The sequence below is a fragment of the Felis catus genome, chromosome C1 (genome assembly GCF_018350175.1).
Source record: "Felis catus isolate Fca126 chromosome C1, F.catus_Fca126_mat1.0, whole genome shotgun sequence".
Classification (NCBI taxonomy): Eukaryota; Metazoa; Chordata; class Mammalia; order Carnivora; family Felidae; genus Felis; species Felis catus.
The window spans coordinates 38,466,032-38,488,937 of NC_058375.1; the positions used below are offsets into that span (position 1 = coordinate 38,466,032).

The 22,906-nt window shown below is 46.6% G+C and overlaps 1 protein-coding gene across 4 annotated transcripts in view; it reads right to left on the bottom strand.

Moving 5' to 3' along the window:
* Positions 1 to 22,906, bottom strand: part of LOC101099137 (AGBL carboxypeptidase 4) — a 1,457,496-nt gene that overhangs the window by 37,239 nt on the left and 1,397,351 nt on the right. For all 4 annotated transcript variants that reach the window (XM_023258671.2, XM_023258674.2, XM_023258670.2 and 1 more), the window contains exon 11: positions 22,244 to 22,406. In XM_023258671.2, coding sequence (XP_023114439.1) covers positions 22,244 to 22,406 — 163 coding nt within the window. The remainder of the gene's footprint in view (positions 1 to 22,243; positions 22,407 to 22,906) is intronic.

Here is a 22,906-nt window from a genome sequence, read left to right on the forward strand (position 1 = left end):
AATGACAAGAGTTCCTTGCTTAGGCAATTCTATAGCAGCCATCAATTAGCCTAGCCACCAGGCAGAGATTGGCCCCATCCCTGAGTCATTTGTCTAATCAGAACTGTGAGGAGAGAGAAAGAGACAGAGTTGGGGAGCAGGAGTGAGGGGGAGGGAGAGAATGAATTAGGAAAAAAGGGAAGCACAGAGAGAGAGAGATAGAAACAACACACAAAGACATAGAAATTCTCAGAGACAAAAAGAAACACTGTGTGAGAGAGATGAACAAAAAGGCAGCCTATAAATAGATAGCAATCATAGAGGCACAGAGAAACAGAAATAAACATCTTAAGTATAGAAAAGATAGGACAAAAAACTTCCGGCCACCAGTAGCCTTGGGAAAGCGGCTGATCTCTGGGCAGCCCAGCACTCTGATTGATAATATTGGGCTGAGCTGTGAGAACAGATTACAATTTGGCAAAATTTGGCTGCTATGGTGAGACTCGAAGATAAGAGACTGAAAGACCCCACCTGAACTTCTTGTTCCCCCTCACACTGAATGTTGGCCTTTCATGAGCCTTGGTTTCTCTTTAGAAGGTTGGGTATGAGGTCAATGTTCCTCTGTTTGTGTACTTTCTCCTGTGATCAACACCCACCACACCCCCCTTCCCTGCTCCTGGCACCAACAACCAGGCCTGTGATCAACTGGGAGTTCTGTTGTCTCCCTCAAGGAAGGAAACAGATGGATCTCCTACTGAATTCACTTCAGAACTGACTTTGGAGTCTTTCCTCCTCCCCACTGCACTGCCTCTGCCCTGGTTCAGGCTTTATGGTCACACTTCTAGAATGTCACAACAGCCTCTGCTCTCTCCTTACTGCTGTCCAGTACAATTCATGTCACTGTTGCCAGAGTGACATTTCTTTTTTTTTAAATTTTTTTTAATGTTTATTTATTTTTGACATAAAGAGAGAGACAGAGCATGAGTGGGGGAGGGGCAGAGAGAGAGGGAGACACAGGATCTGAAGCAGGCTCCAGGCTCTGAGCTGTCAGCACAGAGCCCGACGCAGGGCTCGAACTCACGATCCGCGAGATCATAATCTGAGCCGAAGTTGGACGTTCAACCAACTGAGCCACCCAGGTGCCCCTGGAGTGACATTTCTAAGACTTGGGTAGGACTATGTTTCTGATTTAACCCGCCCCCCCCCCCCCCCCTTTTTAAATGTTTTTATTTATTTTGAAGAGAGAGAGAGAGAGAGAGCTTGAGTTGGGGAGGGACAGAGAGAGAGAGGGAGACACAGAATCCAGAGCAGGCTCCAGGCTCCTAGCTGTCAGCACAGAACCTGATTGGGGGCTAGAACTCATGAACCATGAGATCATGACCTGAGCTGAAGTTGGACGCTTTACAGCCTGAGCCACCCAAGCACCTCTGACTTAAACCCCTTTTTAATGGGTTCCATATTTTCTCTAGGTCAAGCCCAAGCCTGTTAAACATGGTATTTAAGGCCTCCTTCTGGGTGCTGGCTTCTGCTGTCTCCTCTGCAGCCTCTCCTGACCCTCCTCTCTCACCCCCCTCTACACTCACACTCCAACCACTCGAGATGACATGGGGACCCCTGGACACTCCACACTGCCTTTACCTCTGGGCTACACTTCATCCTGTCTGGCCCCTGCAGTACCTAACTGATTCCTACTCTTGCTCTGTATCTTTCTATGTCTTTGTTCACACCCTTTCTCTGCCTTTAAATTTGTTCTTTTCACCACCTCATCTCTTACCTATCAGGTATACAAGGGTCACAAACTCAAAAGTCTTCAGAGGGCAGGCTCATAATAGAAATATGTGCAATGATAGTTGTAAACCAATAGGGGGATTAGTGGCAAATTGGACAGTAAATGCCATGCTCAAAGCCCCTCACACTCAACATTAAACCAACCAACCTACCAAGTCACCAGCCAGCAGACATGCTCCTGGCCAAACCCACCATCTGCCGAAAAGAATCAGCCGCGGGCCACCAGTTGGTGACGCTCCATCCGTATCTTAGACTGGGAGTTTAGCTTGGCCTACTAGGCCCTCCATGTTCAGACTCCCTTCCATCCCTTGCCATCTCCTTGCATCCGGTTTCTGTGTGCAGGGGTATTTTAGCAGCCTGTGCCTCTCCTTCCCTTTGGGCCCTGCAGGGGTGTTAACTGTGTGTAAATAGCTGCAAAGAGCCCTAATGGTTACAGTGACTAGGCCAATCCCATCACAAGCCTGGCCCAGGCAAGATGTTATTAATCAGCATTTTAATGAAATCTAGTTACAGCAGACAATACCTCCCACCAGGTAAGACAATGGTTACAGATGGGAGCAAACCAGGAAATCTCGGCCCTCTCCTGGGCTTACTCAAATCATAGTATGGAGGGTTAACTCGGGAAGGACTGGACAGCTGTAGGGACAAGAGTCCAGCAGAGGGCCCTGCTAGCAGTAAGAAGTGCCTCCTCCCCCAGTGCCAATATAAACAGTCGGGACAGTGAGTGGAGCTGGGCTTCTGGCTTGGGATGGGTCTGGCACATGATGACGATCTCTTCTGAGATCTCTTCTGGCTGACATTCTGTTTTTCTAGATATGACTATGTCTCTGCTTCCAGCACCTATTCCTGAGTCAGACCTTGGGTAAGGCATCCAAGTCTTCCAAAAATGACCATTGTTTCCTCAACTCTTTGTTTTCTCTCTTTGTCCCTCCATTTACTCTTCTTTTCTCCTTACTACACTCCTTACAACAGGACCCCTCCTAATCCACTGGCTCCTGTCACACAGAGATAATCTGGACTCTGAGATCAGATAGTCTCAGCTGTGTGACCTTGGGAAAGTTATTTTCAGCGTCCTCATCAGTCAAATGAAAACAGTAATCCTGTCCTATCTTCTTCACATGGTTGTTCAGGGAAAACACCTAGGGCAATGCCTGCCGCTTAACCAAGTCTCTTTCTTTTCTTCTTCTTTTTAAAATTTTTAATGTTTATTCATGTTTGGAGAGAGAGAGGGAGAAAGAGAAGGAGGAAGGGAGGGGCAGAAAGAGAGGGACACAAAATCCAACGCAGGCTCCAGGCTCTGAGCTGTCAGCACAGAGCCCAACATGGGGCTTGAACTCACGAACTGTGAGATCATGACCCGAGCTGAAGTCGGATGTTTAACCCATTGAGCCATTCAGGTGTCTCCCAAGTCTCTTTCTTAATTCTGTGCCTTCACTGAATAGTCAGTAGGTGGGAGAAACATTGGGCCCTTGCTGGTTGTTTCTTGACTGGGGAATGAGTATGAGATCTACAATACTCCCAAAATCATTCTAAGGGGAAGGAACACTGGTCTAGGGTAAACTAACCTGGCTCCCCCTTTCTATCTCCTCCTACACACACCATCTCTTTCCCCTGTTAATACAATTATTTCCTCATGCTATTTTCTTGCTCAAGAACCTTCTCTGGCTACCCATTGCCTATAAGCTAAAACCTCAAATTAGTACTATGGCCCTCAAGGCTATTATCTGGCTCCAAAGGACTATTCCAGCTTTACTTCCTGGGCCTCTCTTGTATGAACTTGCTACTCCAGACAGGCCGATTCCTGAACATGCTCAGTTCTAGCACTGCGGCTTCCTTTATTCATGCTGATCCTGTCTCTGGAGGGTCTTCCTTGTGTCGCCACTAGACTGTAAGTTCCTTCACCAGACTGAGAGTGGATGCCATTTTGTTTCGTTTTGTTTTAAATCTCAGTATTAACAGAGCTAGATACAACGAAGACCCCTCAATAAATATTTGTTAACTTGGACTAAATGACATCCCTTCAAATTCTTCTTTTTTAAAGTCTGGGATATTTCCCTTTATGTGCCATGATGTGATCAAGTTCAAGATCTGAAGCCAACAGACCTGGAGTCAAACTCAAGCTATGCCACCATGATGGCTAATTTTATATATCAGCATGGCTGTGACATGATGACCAGATAAGTGGTTAAACATTATTCCAGATGTTTCTGTGAGGGATGTTTTGAAAGGGATTATCACTTAACGTGGTGAACTTTGAATAAAGCAGATGATTCTCCATAATGTGAGTGGGCTTCGTCCAATCAATTGAAGGCCTGAATGGAACAAAAAACTGACTTGCCTCGGAGCAAGAGTGAATTCTGCAATGGATAGTCTTCAGATTTGAACTGTTAAATCTGCTCTTCCCTGGGTCTCCAGCCTGTTCACCTACCCTGCAGACTTTGGATTTGCCAGCCTCCATCATCATATGAGCCAATTCCTTAAAAGAAATCCCCCTCTCTCTATATCCTATTAGTTCCATTTCTCTGGAGAACCTTGACTTATACAACCATGTTATGCATTTCTGTCAAGTTGTTCTACCTCACTGAGCCTTTGTTTTCTAAACTGTAAAATGGGGATAATTGTTTCTCCTTCACAGAATTGTTGTGACGACTCATTGTGACCCTGTGTGTGTGAAAGCCCTGGAAACTGTGAGCTACTGCACCATGCTAAATCTTACTGCAAGGCTCACCACCCTCTAGGAAGGCAGCCCCACCTGATCTAGCCCTCTTTACACTCAGACATTCCTGTGCTCTGAGAGTAGTCTACGCCCATACAAGCTGACTCTGTCCTTTTACTATCTAAGTACGTGCGAGGCCCAGAACTGGAGGGAGATGGAGTGGGTGGGGAAAGGGGTCCCAGTACAGGCGAGTCTGGGGCAGCTCTCAAAGCTAGCGCAGAGGCTGCTATAAAGGATTCAGACATGATGCTGCAGTCGGTTGGGTCCTGAATTTAAATGCAGCCCATTGCTCTTTGTCTTGACAAGGTAATAAAAAAAATCCTCAGACAGTATATTATGGATGCAAAGGTGCAATGCAGGCTCTCTGCTCTCTGTACGCCATCTGAGAGAAGCAAGACATGTCTGGGCCTAGGGGGGCAGACCTTGTGGGGAGGGAAACAGGTCAGAGTGGATGGCACATCCTTGGCAGCACAGGGAGGGCCTAGACCCCCTCACACTAGGCCAGTACTTCACGATCCTTCATGCTGTGACTCACAGAGAAGATGCTATTTGTTTGCACAGCAAAGGGAGAAGTGAGGGGCTGCTTTCTGCTTGAGGTTACGGGCCCCAGAGCCTGGGCCACTCCAGCCTTGTGAGGCTGTGCACAGGCTGAGGTATCAGTATCTTGGTGTAGCAGCAACTCACCCAAGCACCGAGGGAAGGAGTCCCTGGGATACACTTTCCTTCTCAGCTGGGAACACAGAAGATGCTATGGTGCTTATAGTAGACCTGATGGAAAACTCAGCTAGGAAGTCATAATTGGGCCTCCAAGCTCCAGTGGATCTTGTGATTGCTGTCTCTCTCGGTGGGTGGAGAATCCCGCAAATCTGATCATGTTGTCCCTCAGTCAGAATGACTAGCACATGCGCTCCTCAGTAGGGTACATAAAACAAGGCCCCCACCCTCCGTGCAGCCCCATCGTTAAGCACTCCCTACCTTAATAATTTTATCTATTTTTCAAACAACATCCGGTTTTTCTCATTCTTTCTTTCCCAGGTATGGATGTGGCTGATTTGACTGCCCTAGGATAAACTTGGCCAAAAAGTAGGACTCCAGGCTGCCTTGGCTACAGGATGCAGATGGGTACCCAGTGTGCATTCTAGGGCTGGGGTGAGGTGACAGTGGCTCCCTATGACGTGCTGTTTCCTGGAGGACCACTGCAATAGCCTGTGTCAAGCCAAATTGCACGGGCACAATGAAGACCTCCATCCAAGTCAGTTTTGTTAGTATCACATTCACCAAAGCAAGTCACCCAGATACACCTTACAGCAGGGGGCAAGAAAGAATACTCTGTCCACTGTCATTTCCAGCACTTGAAGCTCTAGACATTTCCAGCTCCTGAGCCACCATGTTGTGTCATGTCTCTGGGCCTTGGCCTGGAATGTTCAGCAATTGTAACATCTGCACATCAACTGTTCCATCAGATTGTACCTTGGAACACAGGGGCCTCACGTGATCCATTTCTGGGTCCCCAGCCATCCAGTATGGGACCTGACACAGAAGGAATGCTCAGAAAGACCCATCATCTGTACTACAGTTGCAATTTCAGTTCACAGAATGCGTAACAGGAAAGGACAATAGAGATTCCCTAGTTCAACTGTCCCCTTCAGCAAAGATGCAATGCCTATTAATCTTTGATCCCCAATGCCCAGCACAGGACCTGGAACAGAGTACGTGCTTGATAAATATTTTTGCATGAATCCCCCTAACACTTCTATAGATAAGAAAATGAAAGACCAGAGATGCAAAATGAAGTCCCTTGGTCACACAGGAAGTTTCTGGAAGTCTGGATTCCCCTGATTCCCAGGATGCCAGAACCCAACGGACCTTTTCTAAGGCCTTGTTTCTTGACACAGACCTAAGGTTATGTGAAGGAGGACTTTACTTCTTCCAAATTTGTCTCTGATCATTGACGGATCCAACATAGATGAGTTTCTATTGATTTAAAGCCATGAAGGCAAAAGGCAATTGCTGTAACAGCAACAGAGCTGGCTTTGGAGGCTGAGAGACCTGAGTTTGGGAATCAGCAGAAGCACTTGCTGACTACATGACCTTGTGTAAATCCCCTGTTTACTCTGTGCGTCAGTCTCCTCCCCCTACTTCCTGCACCCCGGGGACCAGGATGCCTATATTTCAGGGTTAGAGTCGAGATCCCCGCTAATGTGTGCGCTTACCTAGAACATATTAATCATAGGTGGCCTCTCACAATGACATTGTTTCAAACTGTGCTTCAAAGCCGGCCTGCAAGCACCAGCTGTCACCTTTGGAGATGGTTTGCCCTGACAAAGACTCCCAGTCTCGATGCCCTGCCATCCCGGTATTTTAATATTCACAGTGCCACTGCTCGCTCTGGAATAGCCACTGACCATAAAGTTTGACATTTTGAAGATTAAAGTGCTTTGAATTAGTCATGCACATGTGATGTCATTGTTCCTCCTCATCCTGCTCTGGAATCTAAAAATGACTTTCAGCAGAGCCCAGTAACTTTCCCTCAACAATTACCCTCTAGTGCAGAGAGGTATGCAGGAGTTTCGGCCAAGTGAATACTCTCTGTCACTTGGGAGAGAGCCAGACCAGAGGAGAGATGGTGTGAGTCCACATATTTGGAGGGAGGGGTCTGCTCTGCCAGGCCTTGGTGCCCTGCTTCCCTCTGGAAGGGGTGGGGTGAGGCGGGGCAGGTGCAATCTCACAGCAGTCTTGCTGAGAGCACAGAAGCAGAGCAGGGGCTGTGAGATTACAGGGCTTGGGTTTGGAGCCTGGCTCTGCCCCTCACAGGTTGTGTGACCCTGGGTAAGTTAACATCTTGAGCAACATTTTCTCACTTCCAAGACAGGAATGGTGGCTCCATCATAAGGCTGCTGTGAGAATTACATAAGCTAATAGAACACTTAGCACAGTGCTTACCACATGGTAGGCAATCCGTAAATATTTTCCTTCTTTTAAGAGCTTTCCAACTTTCCAAGACTCGGATATCTCGTCATGCTTTAAATGCTGTGCGTTCCCAGAATCCCAGAGACATCCACTGGCACATATTACTAAAACACTTAGGCAAAGGGAAGTGAGTTTGGGATTTTCCAGCCTGCCCTTACTACAAATAAGTAGGGGCAGACTCAAGTCACAGTTTCCTTGTGAGATAAATCAAACGAAGAATCCCCTTTGTTTTAAAACTAGACTATGGTTTTACAGATGGTGTGAATGATTCTCCATCTAGACAGGAAGTCTGATCTCCAACCAGCTAACCCCCCAGCTACCTACTCAGCAGGCCCCTGACCTACTGGGATGGCCATGAAGTGATCATACAGAATTGTAATGTGTGAAAATAGTATCCCTTACTAGGAGCCAGTCAGGGTGTTAAGTACTTACATATGTTCTCATTTAACCTCACACAAACCCTGGGAAGTTTGTACCATTATCTCTATTCTCCAGGTAAGGAGTCTGAGGTCCTGAAAGGTGAAGGAATTTGCCCAAAGTTGCACAGGGCTTAGAAATGCCACAGCAAGGATCTGAAACCAGACATGCATGATTGCAGAGAATGTGGGCTCCTAACCACTGAACCATACCAGCTCAAATGTATACAGTACTGGCCCTTGCCTGAGTCTGGACCAGTTAGCTGTCCTGGCTTCCATATAGCTGGACTGAGAGACACCATATTCCCTGAGGATGGTATAGAAGATGCAACCTGTGTTCGTGTAGCAGCCAGCTAGACCTCAGACGGCTGCAGGTTTGGAGCCAGTTTTGGGATTGTGCCTTTGGTTCTCACCAGGCAACAATATGAGAAGCAACCCCATGATGCTGGTCCTGGCATATGTGGAAGGAATGCTTAAGAGGCCAGACAAAGGTCATTCCTCCCAACATGGGTCCCTGGGTGAGATGTTTCCTTAAGAGTTCAGTGCTAGGAAATGCTTTGAGGAGCTTTATTGAGGCATGTGCCTTTGTGGCAATTAGCCCAAATGGTAAATAAATGAGCAAGCAAATTAGAATAGCTAGTCCATGGACACATACACCAGGATATCATGTGGGGCCTCAGGGGATGACTCCTTCCTTGCCACAAACCTTCCACCTTGGATGCTCTGGGAAGGGAGACTCTCCTTGACATTCTCACACCCTCTGGTTGTCCTTAGCTCAGTTCACAGGCCCGGATCACACACTTCATCAAGAAGCCATTCTGTCTGCCGCCATGGAGGAGGCAGAAGAGAGAAACAGTGATCCCTGCAAGACAGTTTCTTCAAGGTGAAGGTCAAGTCCTTGTTTTTTTAAAAATCTCAATAAATGGCATTTGAATCTGAATCTGAACTGAGGTTTGAGGAGAGGAGAAAGAGGAAGGAGAGAGAGGACAGAGGACTGAAGAAGAAAGGAGAAGAACAGAAAGGGCCAGCCGGCACGATGGGGCTGTTGGCAGGCTGGAAGGGGAGGGCATTCTGAGGCGGGCCCTGGGCAGCCACCTGTTCAGCCCCTGCACAGGGCAGAGCACTGAGCACCCACTCAAGATGCTACGAATGGAGAATACTGGACTCAGATGTGGCTTTGGGTGCAAAATATTTCCACTTTTTGCCACTATTTGCCTTAAGACAGGAGGGAGCTAAGGAGGAAGAGGAAGGGAGAAAGGGAAAGTGGGAGTGGGAGGAAGAGAGGCCGGAGGGGGAGGAGGGAAGAGAGGGCATACTGGAGATATGTGTGTGTCTGTGTATATGTATATGAGAGTGAAATAGACACATGGACAAAAAGAGAAAGAAAAAATGGAGAATGAGAGGGAAGAAGAAAGAAATGGGTAGGGAGGATTGATGTTCACGGGGAGAGAAACCTGGGAGAAGGGAAGGTGATGTCCCCCTCCCCCTTTGCCCCACCAAGGTGGCTCAGGCCCCTCAGAGCTCAGATTCCAGCCCAGACAAAGGACTTGGTGGCCTCCCAGTCCTCTGCCAGGAGGAAGCTAGACTCTCAAAGGCAGCCATGCACCCTGGGGGCCAGGAGAGGGCACTTCAACCTCAGGCAACAGCAGCAGAACTGCAGCTGGCGGTCCCGCAGAGCAGGCAGCAGGAGGCAGAGAGCCGGGAGGAGAGGCCAGCCTCTTATCAGGCTGGTGGGTTACCAGCACTTCTCCAATGTAGCCAGGTCCCCATGCACAACCCTGTGGACACGGGACCGGCAATGAATTGGTTTGGGTGTCCCTTGGCTGCCTCTACACTAGCCCAGCACCTGCTCCTGCCTTCCCCTGCTCTGATCCTATTCCAGATTTCCGTCTTGAAGAGCAACATGCCTCCAGCTTCCTCCCATGTCCCCTCCTCCTCCCCCTCACCAAGAATCACCCCTTCCATGAGTGCAGGCGGACTAATCTTCAAAACCATTCCTTACACACTATGCCCTTTGATTTACACAGCCATTCACAAAGTGGGCACAGCAGGGAGAATGGGAAACTGAGGCACAGAGATGGAATGTTAGTGGTTTGACATCACATTAAACAAGTAAAAATCACTGTGCTTCCCAGTTGTTATATTCCATGAGGAGAACCTAAATATCTTAGCTGTTGACTGTGATGTTCCTTCAAGACCAGTGTCAAGGAAGGCTTACGAATGTTGTCTCTGACTACCAAATACTTAACTTTGTTCCAGACTAAGTCTTGGCCTCAGTCACACATCCTGACTACAGACCAAGCCCGGCTTGATCATTAATGACTATGTTCTGGTAAGAAGTTTTGAATTATGCACAGGAGTAGAGATAATGGAGTCTGATTCCACTGGGGTATCTGAGAACTCCAAACACTTTTAAGAGGATTGCTCTTTAAGAATCTTAGGAATCCCTTAAGAATCTTAAGAACCCTTCAAGGAAGTTTCCATCCCACTCAAGTCTACACTGATTTCATCTTTTCCTGATGGCCCAGAAATTTATTACTTAGATTTCACCCAATTCAGTACTTCACTGGTAACAGTAATAATAAAGCTATCATTTATTGAGTGCCTACCATGTTCCAGGTAATCTATTAGGCACCTGAGAATTTTGTTGTTTCCATCTACTTGAAACAACCCTATGAGGTAAGTTTCATAATCATCATTGCTATGAAAGGGCAAAGTGAGGCTCAGAGAGATCAGGTCACTTGCCCAAGGTCATAAAACTAGCAGATAGCAGAGCGGAGATCTGTACCCAGGTGAGCCTGGCTTTAAAGGCCATGTCCCTTTTTATCCTACTACTGCATAATGGCAGCTGTTACAACTCAGCTATTATAGCTCCTCGGCCACATGACTGGTTTCTTTAAAGAAAGTGTCCTCTAGAGGGGCAATAAAGTTTGGATTTGATATCAAAAGAAATAAATCCAAGCTCCTGGGAGGGCATTGCTCCACCACCTACAGACTGCATCACCTGACACAGGCTGCCTCCATCTGACTCTCACTTTGCATACTTCGGGAGTTGGGGGCTGGTTGTTTCTTTGAGTAGGCATTCAGGGTCAAGATGTACCTCCTGTGTTTATAAAACACAGATAATAGTACTCACCTCTCTGGGTGGTTGTGGAGGATCAAACAAGATGATGGCTCTGAATGCACTTTATATACTGGTAAGTGCCATTCACTTCCTGATAGTCTACCCAGGGCTCAGCATTCTGTAGGAGCTCCGTAAATACCATGAATATATTTTTGCTTTGAATTGAAATCTAATCATTCTCTGTCTCCTCACGCCTCTCCACAGACTCAGGGCAAAATCTGCATATAATGAGAGCAGGTCCTGACCCTCAGGTTTTTCATCCTCCCAGCCATGACTCCTACCTCCTGCCTCTTGAGACACATCAACAAGCCAAGCACGGGCACAACCCCAGCTAAAGGCCCTTGTCTCAGACAAACTTGGCAGCTGCCTCCTCTTATTGGCAGGACATTTATCATCTTGAGGAAAATATTGATGGATAAGAAACCCCAGACAGGCAGTGCGTCTCATTGGGCATGCAGCCTGCTGCTTGGGAAGTGAGATTTGAGGTGCTGGTTCCAGGGCTTTCTGGAAGAAAAGGAGGGTTGGTGATCCTGTGGAGAATGGCCCATGCTCTCTAGGGATGACTGTGTCCAGTACATAGTAGATGTTCAATAACTGAGTTAGATCCGGGTTCAGTAGGTTCTTATATGAGATCTGGAGGTTGGAGGACCTTGGTCCAAACTCTTAATTTCCCAGATAGGAAAGTGGGATCAGGGAAGGCTAGTGACTTGCTCAAGATCACATAGCAGGTCAGTGGCACAGACCATATTACCAAAGTCCATGGCTCACGAATCTCCCATGGGAACACTGACCATTACACAATGATACTGCCAGGAGATATCTCAAAACCTCCGGTCAGATGGAGTAGTCTGGGAAGCTGGAACTCTGGGTTACCTAGGGAATCCAGAAGACGGGGATTCCCTTAATTACATGCAGAGCTGTTCCCAGGGAGCACATCTTTTTAAAGATGAGAAGAATGGGAATAAGGCAGGTTGGGTGTATTATTTGGAGAGGTGGTGTGACATTGGTCTGTGCTGTAGTCTATCTCCAGTTGTCCCAAGCCACCATGTGTCATGGCACTCTCCCTGAAACCACCTACTGGTTCCCACAGCCTTCTCTAGCCTCATTGCCTCTTACTCCCTACCTTGCACCCCAAGGCCTAGATTTGTCCAAAGGAGGGAAGCAACTCTCCTGGTACTCTGGACTCTGCACACGCTGTTCTCTCAGCCTGTGAGGCCCTTGCATAGTACCTTCCTCACTCCACCTACTCCCATTACTGAGGCTGGGATTGATGCTCCTTCTAGCCACTGCCTGTGTCCCCCTCTGTCACAGCACTATACTGCGGTCACTCTCCTGCCTGTCTATACCATCACACTGGGAACTTCTCTAGGCAGAGGCCATGACCACTTGATTCTGCCTCCCTAGAAACCAAGCCAGACCCTGGTGCACAGTAGATGCTCAGTGAGTGTGGCCCTGCCATCTTCCACATAGAGCTTCAAGATGACACTGCTGCCCCCCCCCCCCGCCCCCCGCCCGCCACGGTTCTTGTTCTGACCTCTAGGGCCACATAGAATGGATCTACTCCCTCTGCTCCATGATGGCTCTTTAGAAATTTGACCAAAGCAAGGCCTCTAAATGTCTTCTTTCCAAGGAAAATATTCCCAACTCCTTGACAAGTTCTTCACAAGTCATAGCTTTGGGTAGGGTAACCAACCATCTTGGTTTGCTTAGGACTCTCCTGGTTTTACCACTGGAAGTCCCCTACCTCAGGAAACCCCTAGGTCATAGGCAAACCTGAATAGTTGGCAAACCTCGTTTTGTCTTTCTTTCCCATGTCAGTCCTTCAGAGGCCTTGCACTATTTTCTCAATGTCCTGTATAGAGTGGTGGTCGGAAAAAAACATAGGGTTCCAGGAGCCCAATGACACAACAGAACAAAGAAAGTCTAGCACCTCCTTGTTCCTGACATCTGCTTCTGTTAATGCAGCCAGTAAACATCAATTTTGGCAGGACAGTATGTGGTGGATGTGGGGGTTGATACATTTGCCTTGTTGACCAATATCAAGCTTAATAGTGTCAATTAAGATGCCTCAACCATTTTACTACACAGAAAACCTCATTTCCCTGAATCAATACTTTTCAAAGCTGCTTTTGTTTTGTTTTACACTAAAGGCAGAAATTAACACCTTTGTTCTTAATATTGCCTAAGTCCTCCAAGTGTTCAAGGCATTTGGCCATTCAACAATTATTTGTTAAACACCTGCAGTGTGGCACACAGTCTTTGGCCTTTGAGCTGGTCAAAGTTATGTGCAACTCTGCAACTGATGTGAACTGATCTTGGGTAAAATTCTTCCACTCTGGGGGCTGTCCCCACATTTGTAAAAACAAGGGGGATGGGAACACAAGTAAGTGTGTATGTAAGTGTGCAAATGACTAGGAGTATAAACAAACAGGTTCAAGTTACTTAAGAACTAGCCAGCTAACAGCCATAATCCTGAAACAATATCAACTCTTTTTATCATCAACTTGGTTTCCATGGAGGCTCACAGTGCTGTTAGTGAAGGCTGACAGTTATCACCATAAAGAAACTTTACAACTTTGTAATTTGTAGCTCTCTGCTGTCAGTAATATTAACAGCATTTCGAATTATGGCTATAAACTTGACAACAGCAGATAAAACCCTTAGAAACCTCATTTGTGGGGATGAGGGAGGATGGGGGAAGGTAATGACATTTTGGTTTCTAGCCCTGGAGAGGAGGCACGCTTTGATATGGAGGTGGGAGGCAACAGGGCCAAGGCAAGACTCACAAAAGGCAAGGCAGCTCAGCTCAGGCACTGCAGAGTGGGGGGCCTGGGTGGCATTTGGGTGATCAGGAATTACAGACACATCAAGGCCAGGGGTGAGGGTTACAGAGAGCAGGGCTAGCAGATGGACAGGGCTGGCTGGTAGGTCCCAACCTCTGTGGGGTTCAGCAAAGGGCTTTTGTCCTACAGGAAATGGGAGGGAATCTGGGCCAAGTGCAGAGCAGGGAGGAAGGTGAGACAAAGCCTACCAGGCAGGATTGAGAGAACAACCTTGGGCATGTTATTTGACTTTTCTGGACTTTAGTTTCCCTATTATAAAATGGAAGTGCTTATCTCAAAGGCAAAAAATGAAATGATTCTTTCTGTTTCTGTCTGTCTGTCTATCGATCAATCGATCGATCGATTGAGAAATCCTATAATTTCATCTTCTAATCTAAAGATAAGAAAACTTGAACCCAGAATGGGGAACATATCTTTCCAAACCAGCACAATCCTCCAGTACAGGGATCCTGACCCGTCCCATGATGAACATCGCAATATTATTATTTTTATCATGACTACTGCTACTATTAGCCAGTCATTCATTCAGCCAGTCATTCAGCAAGCATTCATGTTTAAAGATCAAATTCTAGTCTACGTCTGCATGGAGGAGAAAAAGAAACTCACAAGCCTGAGTTCAGTGTTGTTTTCTGTTCCCAAAGCTCTCTGATTGAAGCATTTTTTGCTTATGAATTTTAACAAAGGCTTGATCCTGGGCATGACAATCAGGGACTGGGAAGTACCTAGGTATTTATACATGCGAACCAACAGGTCAGACCTGACTGCTGCTTACTCTTCTGTCTAAAAAGTGAAGCCTTCTTACCAAGAAAGAAAACCCAGGCAGTACCCATACCAACCCCCCCTCCCAGCACCCTCCCTCCAACAGCCCTAATACACACTTCTATTCTGATAATTCCTCTGAGCAACACAGATCACATCACCCATTGTCCTATTACTGAGCCAGCTACCCGATGCTGGTGAGGTTGCTTCCATTGCATTAATTAATTAATTAACTCATTCATTCATTCATCCATCCATCCATTCATTCATTGGCATTCCCTGAGATTCTACCTAGTATCAGACTTTAAGCCAGAGAGATGAAGTGATTTAACCAAGGTCACACAGCTTTATGAGGGACACAAGGGGCAAAAGGCCACACTAGAATGGGAATCCTGACTCCCAGTTCAGCATTCTTTTCTCCAACTCATCAAGGGGGAGTCTACCTTGACTGTGCACACCAAGAAAAATTCCTCCCTTCATTATGACTCTACAGTACCTTATAGAAAAATCTATTATGACCCTGCCCAAAGCTCAGGCCTCTCTCCAGAACTTCAGGGTCATATAGCCTAATAAGCTTCTCACATGAGCCTCCTACACTCAATACATTCCAGAGCTCAAAATATCCCCCTCCTCAATCCTTTTCTCCAATTTAAGTGATTGGCCCCACCATCCACCATGTTGTTCAAGTCAAGAAAATTGGGTATCTTCCTTGACTTCTTCCTTTACCAAGCAATCACCAAAAATACTCAATCCTACCTGTTAGATATCATAACATGTTGCTAAAATGGAAGTATCTTTGTGTTTTTAGTCTTAGTGCTCAGTTTTAGCGAAGATCTCAAGTCTATAGCTACTACATTTCAATGTAAGGCATGAAATCACCAGGCAGGACTTGCAAAGGGAAACCAGAAAGCCACTTTTGCACTCTTTAGCTCACCTTCAGACAAGAGGGCTACTGGAGGGGTATAGTGACCCAACAGAAGTAACCACCAGATCATCAGGGACTGAAGAAGGATCATAAACAACTGGCCTGAGCAGAGGGACTTGGCCAACATCAACAGATATCCAGCACAAGGGAAGGTATGTCTGAAGAAGCTGACGAGGGCTTGCTAATGCCATCTCACAAAAGTACCCATCACCCAAGACCTTTCCTGTTCCTTTCTTCCTCTCCTTCATCCCGCTCAACCTTGGAGGGCTGAACATCTGGGGTTAGCCAGATGGGGGAAAGGGCTGCAAGGCAAGCTGGAGAAACACAAGTCACCTTGAGCTTATTTGAGACAAGCCTGAGCTAGAGGATGGGGTGGTTTTTACTTTGAAGAGCTTTTATGGCTTTGACTGGATCAGATCTGGTGCTGAACTGAGACTTTTTTGTGACCAGAGTTAATCAGAAAACTTTTAATTTCCTGAGACTTATTAGAAAGTCATGAGGCCTGCCAGAGTTTTTACGCATCTAGGTCTAGATCTATAATTTATGTACATCTATCTGTAGGGTCAACGGGGGCCAAAAAAATACTTTATAATAGCACCCTGTGGGCACTGCTTATTCAATGTACCTGTTACATAGTTCCCATCTTCACCATCTGGGTCTGCCTATGTTTCTTTATCACCTGCTGCTTCTGGCACAGCCTCAACTACCCTCCAATACCCTGGACACACATCCTCTCTCTCGCATTAGGGTCGTCCCCTGTACGCCTACCTCTGCAGGAAGGTTCCCCCCACCCCTTCTCCTACCTGCGTGCCTTTTGTCCTGGAGGTTTGAGACTTACTTACTTTTTCTTTCTTCCTTCTGCCTCCCTTACACTCCCAAAGGGTTAGGTGACTCCCATGTGCTTCCCTGACCAGCAGAACTCCCCTCTGCCAGAGCATTTATCCTCTGATACTGCTGTCTCTACCTTTTCCCCTCCTTCCAAACTGTCTCCTCCTTGAAGGCAGTGCCTGGGCCTTATCCATCTATTTCTAGTGTCCAATGAGTGCTGTTTGATGGACAAGTAAATACATGATATCTTTAATGCCTGATGCATATTTCAGAGGACCCAGTGCAAGGCTTATAGTAGGCTCTGAATTCAGATCAAGCCAATTAACTGAATTCTATATCTCTGCATCTTCTCTGGGCCATACCAGCCATGCTCTTCTCCCAGAGCCAGCATTTTCTGATTTCAAGGTGCCCACAGCTTATAAGCCTGTGTGGAAACCAGTCTACTCAGGACCCAAGGTCTCTGTTCCCAGTGTTTTCCTCATCCATTATGTCAAAGAGCTATTTCTTTAGCTTGTAGCCAAACCATAAACAAAGGCCAGAGGAGCTCTGGGTTATTTTATGATTCCAGTTTAGCTTTTCTCTCTCTCTTTCTTCCTCTTCTTCAACTGTTTCTGCTGCTTTTTTTTTTTTTTTTTTTTTTTTTTTTTTTTTTTTTTTTTTTTTTTTTTGTAAATCGTTTCAACAGAGCATATTTATTATCTGGCAGGCCAGTAAATTGTAAATAGGGTTTGTTGAAGAATGGTACAAAATTCTCAGGAATTTATCATTTCACAACAACACAAACAACAAACCACATGAAGGAAAGGAAAGGGAACTAATATTTAATGGCACGGAACTTTTTTGGTTAATTTGTCTGCATTCTTCCACATAACCCTCAAAACAACCCTGTGAAGCAAGTAATATCCTCACTTTACAGATGAAGAAGCTGAGGTTCAGAGTGGTTACATAACTGGGTTAGGGCCCTCAGCTAGAATGATGCAAAGCAGAACTGACACCTAAGACTCTGACACCAGAGACGGGAACAGAGACCATCAGTCAGGGCAGAAGCCCCTGGGATGTTCCCCTTTTAGATTCTGCTAAAAGCTATGTGTCTTTTGGGGCACCTGGGTGGCTCAGTTGGCTGAGCATCTCTTGATTTCAGCCCAGGTCATGATCTCACAGTTTGTGGGTTTGAGCCTCACGTTAGAGTCCTTGCTGAGTATGGAGACTGTTTGGGATTCTCTCTCTCCTTCTCTCTCTGTCTCTCCCCTACTCATGCTCTCTCTCTCAAAATAAATAAACGTAAACAAAAGTTATGAGTCTTCCTTCCAGAAAATGACCTATGCGTCTTTACTCACAGTTTACATAAACCATAAATAGTTCATAGGCTCTTCTTGAAGCCCATCCATAAGACCCTCAGTTAAGAACCCTTAACTAAAAGAATGAAAGTAGCTATGGGCTTAGCCTGATTGGCTGTCTAGGACACTTTTGTATTGATTTTCCTTATTAGATTGAACTCTTACACTCATGGAATCACTCCACATTAAGACTCTTCCAACCACAGAATTGTGGATTGTTAATTTTATAAACTCATCTAAGCATGGAATTATAAAATTTTAGATTTTAGATTTCAGAATCAGAAAAATCTTAGAACATCATAGCTGGATGGGACCACAGTAGAAATCAAGTCCACCCATGATTTCGTTCCATGGCTCTGACAGGTGGAAGTACTTACTGGACAATGAGGCTAAGAGATGGTCAGGACTTGCTCAAGGTTACCTAGTAATGGTGATGGAGTCAAAATTCAAACCCTGGATGCTGACTTCAGAGCCAGATCATCAGGTTAAAGCCTCACCCAATAAAAGGAAAGCCATGCAGTCTTCATGGTGAGGGGAGGGGAGAAAAATGGGGGCAGGAGGAACATCTGTTGAGTACCTATCATGTGCCAGCATTGCCTGTGGGTTGGAGACACAATGCATCATCTCACTTTCCCATGAATCCTACAGCATGAGTATCATTACTATTTTCATTTTACAAGTGGGTAATTGGCTCAGACTGGTGAGGTAACAGTCCAACGTCACATGGCTAGGGAAGGATCGGTGACTGCATCCATTGTTGTATTTCTCTGATGGAGTGGAGGAGGAAAGTCAGAGAACACCCTGATAAAGTTTAGCTGGTGCTTTTCCAGGGAGAAAAATTAAACTGACAAATACATATGTTCTGGTGGGTGGAGAGGCAGACACTATTGCTGGCCTGAGTGAAATACCCCTCAGGCCTCCTGTAGTCCTTCTCTGGTCTTAGTCTCTCATCCAGCATGCCCCGGATAACTAACGTGTCCTCCACGTACCCTGATGCTGACAAGGGCTGTTCTAGATAGCAGACATAAAAACCTGCCATGGGAACTACACAACTGCTACTCTGTGAACCGTTGGTGTTGTGAGGTCGGGGCTGTCAACTGTGGTGACTCTGCTGAGACTTTGCCCCATGAACCCTACCAACACAGCCTCAGCTCTCTTGTTCTAACAACCCCTTCTTAACATAAATGCAGGTCCCCATTCACAGTCACGTAAGCTTTATGATGTTTTAACCAACAGTCACTTAATATTTAGAGCTGACAGTGCATGCTCATATACATTATTTCATTTTAACTCCTTGCAGCTCAGTAAGGTTAAGTGTTATGTTCTCCTGTTACAGAGGAGGACACTGAGGCCCAGTCAGGTGACGAAACTGGACCAAGGTGACACATCTAGCAAGTGGCTGAGCCAGGATTCAAACCCAGATTTGTTTCAGTTGAAAGTCTGCTCTTTGCTTAATAATCACACTTCTTCATGACTGTCTCTATTTAATTCCCATAAAGGGGATTAGGAAAGCAAAGGTTTGTAGTCCCTCTGTGAAGGTGATGGGCTCACCTTGGGGAGGTGAGGACTTGCTGAAGGACACTCTTTGAGATGGCGCTGGTGCTGTCATCAGAATCCAGGTCTCCTGACTCTCAGTCTGGAGGACACTTCCTCCCAGACCATATTGCCATTGCCATCAGACTGTGTAATTTCTCTTTCTGATCAGGACGTGGAGCCAGCAGCCAGTGAAGATCAAACTCCGTCTGCCTGAAGTCTCCCTCTCATATGAGAGGAGACACACATTTCAAACAAGAACCAGGTTAAATCGCTCTTAGGTGGTGAGCTGGTCTGGCTTCCCTGGTGCAACTTCTGGGTCCTCTTCTTGTACCCAGATGACGGGACAAGGCAGGGTGGCTCTGATGGCATTTGGTCCACTTGGCTCATGCACCACCTCACTGTCCACTCCGAACTCCTCCCAGTCACTAGCTCCTGCTCCTCACTGACACCCCCATCCAATCACTTACCAAATCTACATGTAAGTGGTTCCCCATTCTACATACTCCCTGGAAGCACCCAGGTTTAGGCCAGAATCATCTCCCACCTGGATTGTCAGAACAGCCTCCTATGTGTGTCCTTGCCCAAAGTCTTGGCCCCTTCCAATCTATTCTTCCCACTGTAGTCAGAGTGGCTTTCCACCGTGGTGTGAAACCCTTCTATTGTTCTCCATTGCCTTCATATTTAAGTTCAAATTCCTCACAGTCTGCCACTTCAGTGTCATCTCTTATATCTGAAGTCCTACAGCCATCCTGGACCACCTTCTTCCTCCTGCACACCTTCCTTCCTCCCCTCTATCTGTCATGTCCTCCCTCCAACAGACCCCAGTCCAGTCTGGCTAATTTCTACTCAACCTTAAAAACTCAGCTTAGATGTCACTTCTATTGGGAAGCCTTCCTTGACCTCCCCAAATTGTGCTTGGGTCTCCTTTTACTCCCATACAAAGACATATTTGTCATTAATATGTTCACTGCTACATCCACCATGCCTAGAACTTACCCTAGCTTCTGACAGACACTCATATGTACTTGTTAAGGGAAGTTCCCCATGGCTCTCTGGAATCCCTCCACTACAAGACTCACCATGCTCTATTATAATTGCCTCTTTCCTTTTCTGTCTCCCCAAAAGCTCTGTGAGCCAGGGACCATGCCTTTTGGTTAGTATTTTACCCTGGGTGCCTAGTATGATTCCTGGCACGTACTGACAATGTGTTTATTTTGATGCACAAGGGCTGGGTGTTGAAGAGAAAACCTGGGCCTGGGGCAAGGGAGGGGCATTCTACTAAGAAACACATTTTCTTTCAACACAAAAGCAGGCGAGGTGCTAAGAAAGCACCTCTGACATCAGAAATCAATAGCAGACTAAGTGCAGGTCTCCTCTGGAGGGACCTACGGCTCACTGGGAACAAGTATGTGGAATCCCTTTGGTACGCATGCTCAGATACTTCTTCCAGGCAACCCTCTCGATCTCCTTTGCCACAACATCCCGGGAGAACAAAGCAAGTGTGGTGTGGAACGCCACCTATACATGTATTACAGGTGTTAGCAGGTCCTGGAGAAGTCATGGGCACACACCAAGTGTGTGTGTGGGGAGGGGCAACGTGACACATAGAAGTGGCCAGGATCCTCTGTCTCACAGCAGAGCCTACTCCCTTGGCCTTGCTAGGCCAAGTAGTTATCAAAGCAGATTTCAAGGTGACTGTCTCAATCTTGGTGACTGCAGGGAAGGGACTCTCAGTTCTTATGATCTCTCCAGTGTTCCACTGGATCCAGAACACTGCTCTAACACCTGGCCTACCTGCTTCTCACCCTTTGGTCAGGGGCCATCGCCCTGCCTCCCATGTTCTCAGCAAGGTAACTGGACCCCCCAGGGCCACCAGGCTGCAACTGACTGGGTGGACTAGTCTTGAGTCATGCCCCGACCAGAAAGGATGCTTTCCTGAACAAAATATGGCAGGAACTCCATGAACACTCATCAAGGGTTGAACAAGGGCTAAAAGGAACACTTCTACTTCTAGGGAGAGAGAAGTTATACATATATAGAGTTAATATCATCCCTTTCCATTTTGTTCCATCAACTATAATGCTTTCTCTAAGAAAACTAAGTGTTAGGAAAGGAGAAATGGGTTGATCCAAAAACAAAAGGATAAAGGGAAGCAAAAACTGTCACAATCTGTCACAATCCTTATGTATGGACCTTGACATTAAAATCAATACCCAGGAAACTAGAATGACTAAATAATCCCTAGAAATTCAAGGAAGCTAGAAAGTAACCTCTAATAGTTTCATTATGACAAGCATGGGGGATTTTGGAGAAATTGTAAGAGGAAGCCAAGAGGAAAAGCAAATTGGGGAATGTCAAAGCAGAGAGAAAGATGTGCAGAGGATGGGAAGGAAGGCAGGGAAGACACAGGGGAGGCATGGGGAGAGAAGGAGAGGAGAGGAGGGTGGGGAGAAGAGAGAATCCAGGAGGGAGGGGAAATAAGAAGCAGGGAGAGAAAAACACAGGACAGGAGTGGAGGGGGAGCTAGAGGAGAGAGGACAAGGGGAGGAAAATGGGTGAACAGAGAGGAGAGAAAGATGACACAAGCGTAAAAAGGTGGGAGGTGAAAAGACAAGATATAGTTTTACATGTTCAGGGTTAGAAGGAGTCCAGACCACCCAGGTCGTCTTCAGCAACCAGGGGGATGGTCATTCTCCAGCCCATGTGCTTACATACCTTAGATGGTAGAAGACGTATTCCCTCGTGAGGGTGTGGAGGGAGATAGAGATGGGAGCAGCAGAAGGCCGTCGCGGAGCCAGTTGGGATGGGGTGTGTCCATTAGAAGGGCAAGGGGCAAACAGGACAACCCAAAGATGCCACCAGCATAACCAGCCTCCATTCTCACCCCAGAGCCTCAGCCCTCACCTAAGCTGAATGTCGGATTCCTGCCCGCCCATTAAATGTTGCCAGACCTGGATACTCGTGGCTAGATGCGGGCTGGCCCAGGCCTGGGGTGGGGGTGGGGGGAACCTGCCAAGGATACAGGCTTCTTCAGTGTAGGGCACAGCAGCTGTAGTGCCCCCGATGATGTAGCTGTAGAAGGAGACCTCGAGGGTGTAGCAATAGGAAGTATGGTCCAGTAGCCCACCAAGGAAGCGACGGCCAGTTCCTGCTTTCACAGCATCCCGGTTAAAGGACGTGCTGGACTGGGAAAGACAAAGTAGGGAGGAGAGAATCAGGGCCAGGCACCTGCTGGCTATCGGATCTTGGGTCTTACTACACCTTTGGGTCTCAGCCTCCTCATCTGAAAAGTGGATATTAACCACACATCACAGAGTTATTATGGGGACTGATTACATAAACAAACAGAATTAAATGAAAGCATCCAGCAGAGTTCTTTGGATAGTAACTGCCATTTAACAAATATTTGTGGGAATTTGAATGGGGACAGATGGAGCAAGGAAACGTAGACGGAGAACAATAAGCAATTATATTGTGATGATAATCAAAATGAAAATTTGGGCAATGCTTGCAACTTTGTAATGTTGCTTCCTACTTGGCATCTCATTTACACTTCAAAATAACCCCTTGACATAGGTGTTGCAATTTTGCCCCTCTGGGTGCGAAAATGAGGCTCACAGAGATGGAGCAGGCAAGTGATACAGCACAGATTTGAACCGAGGATTAAGTAACTCCACAAGCGCTG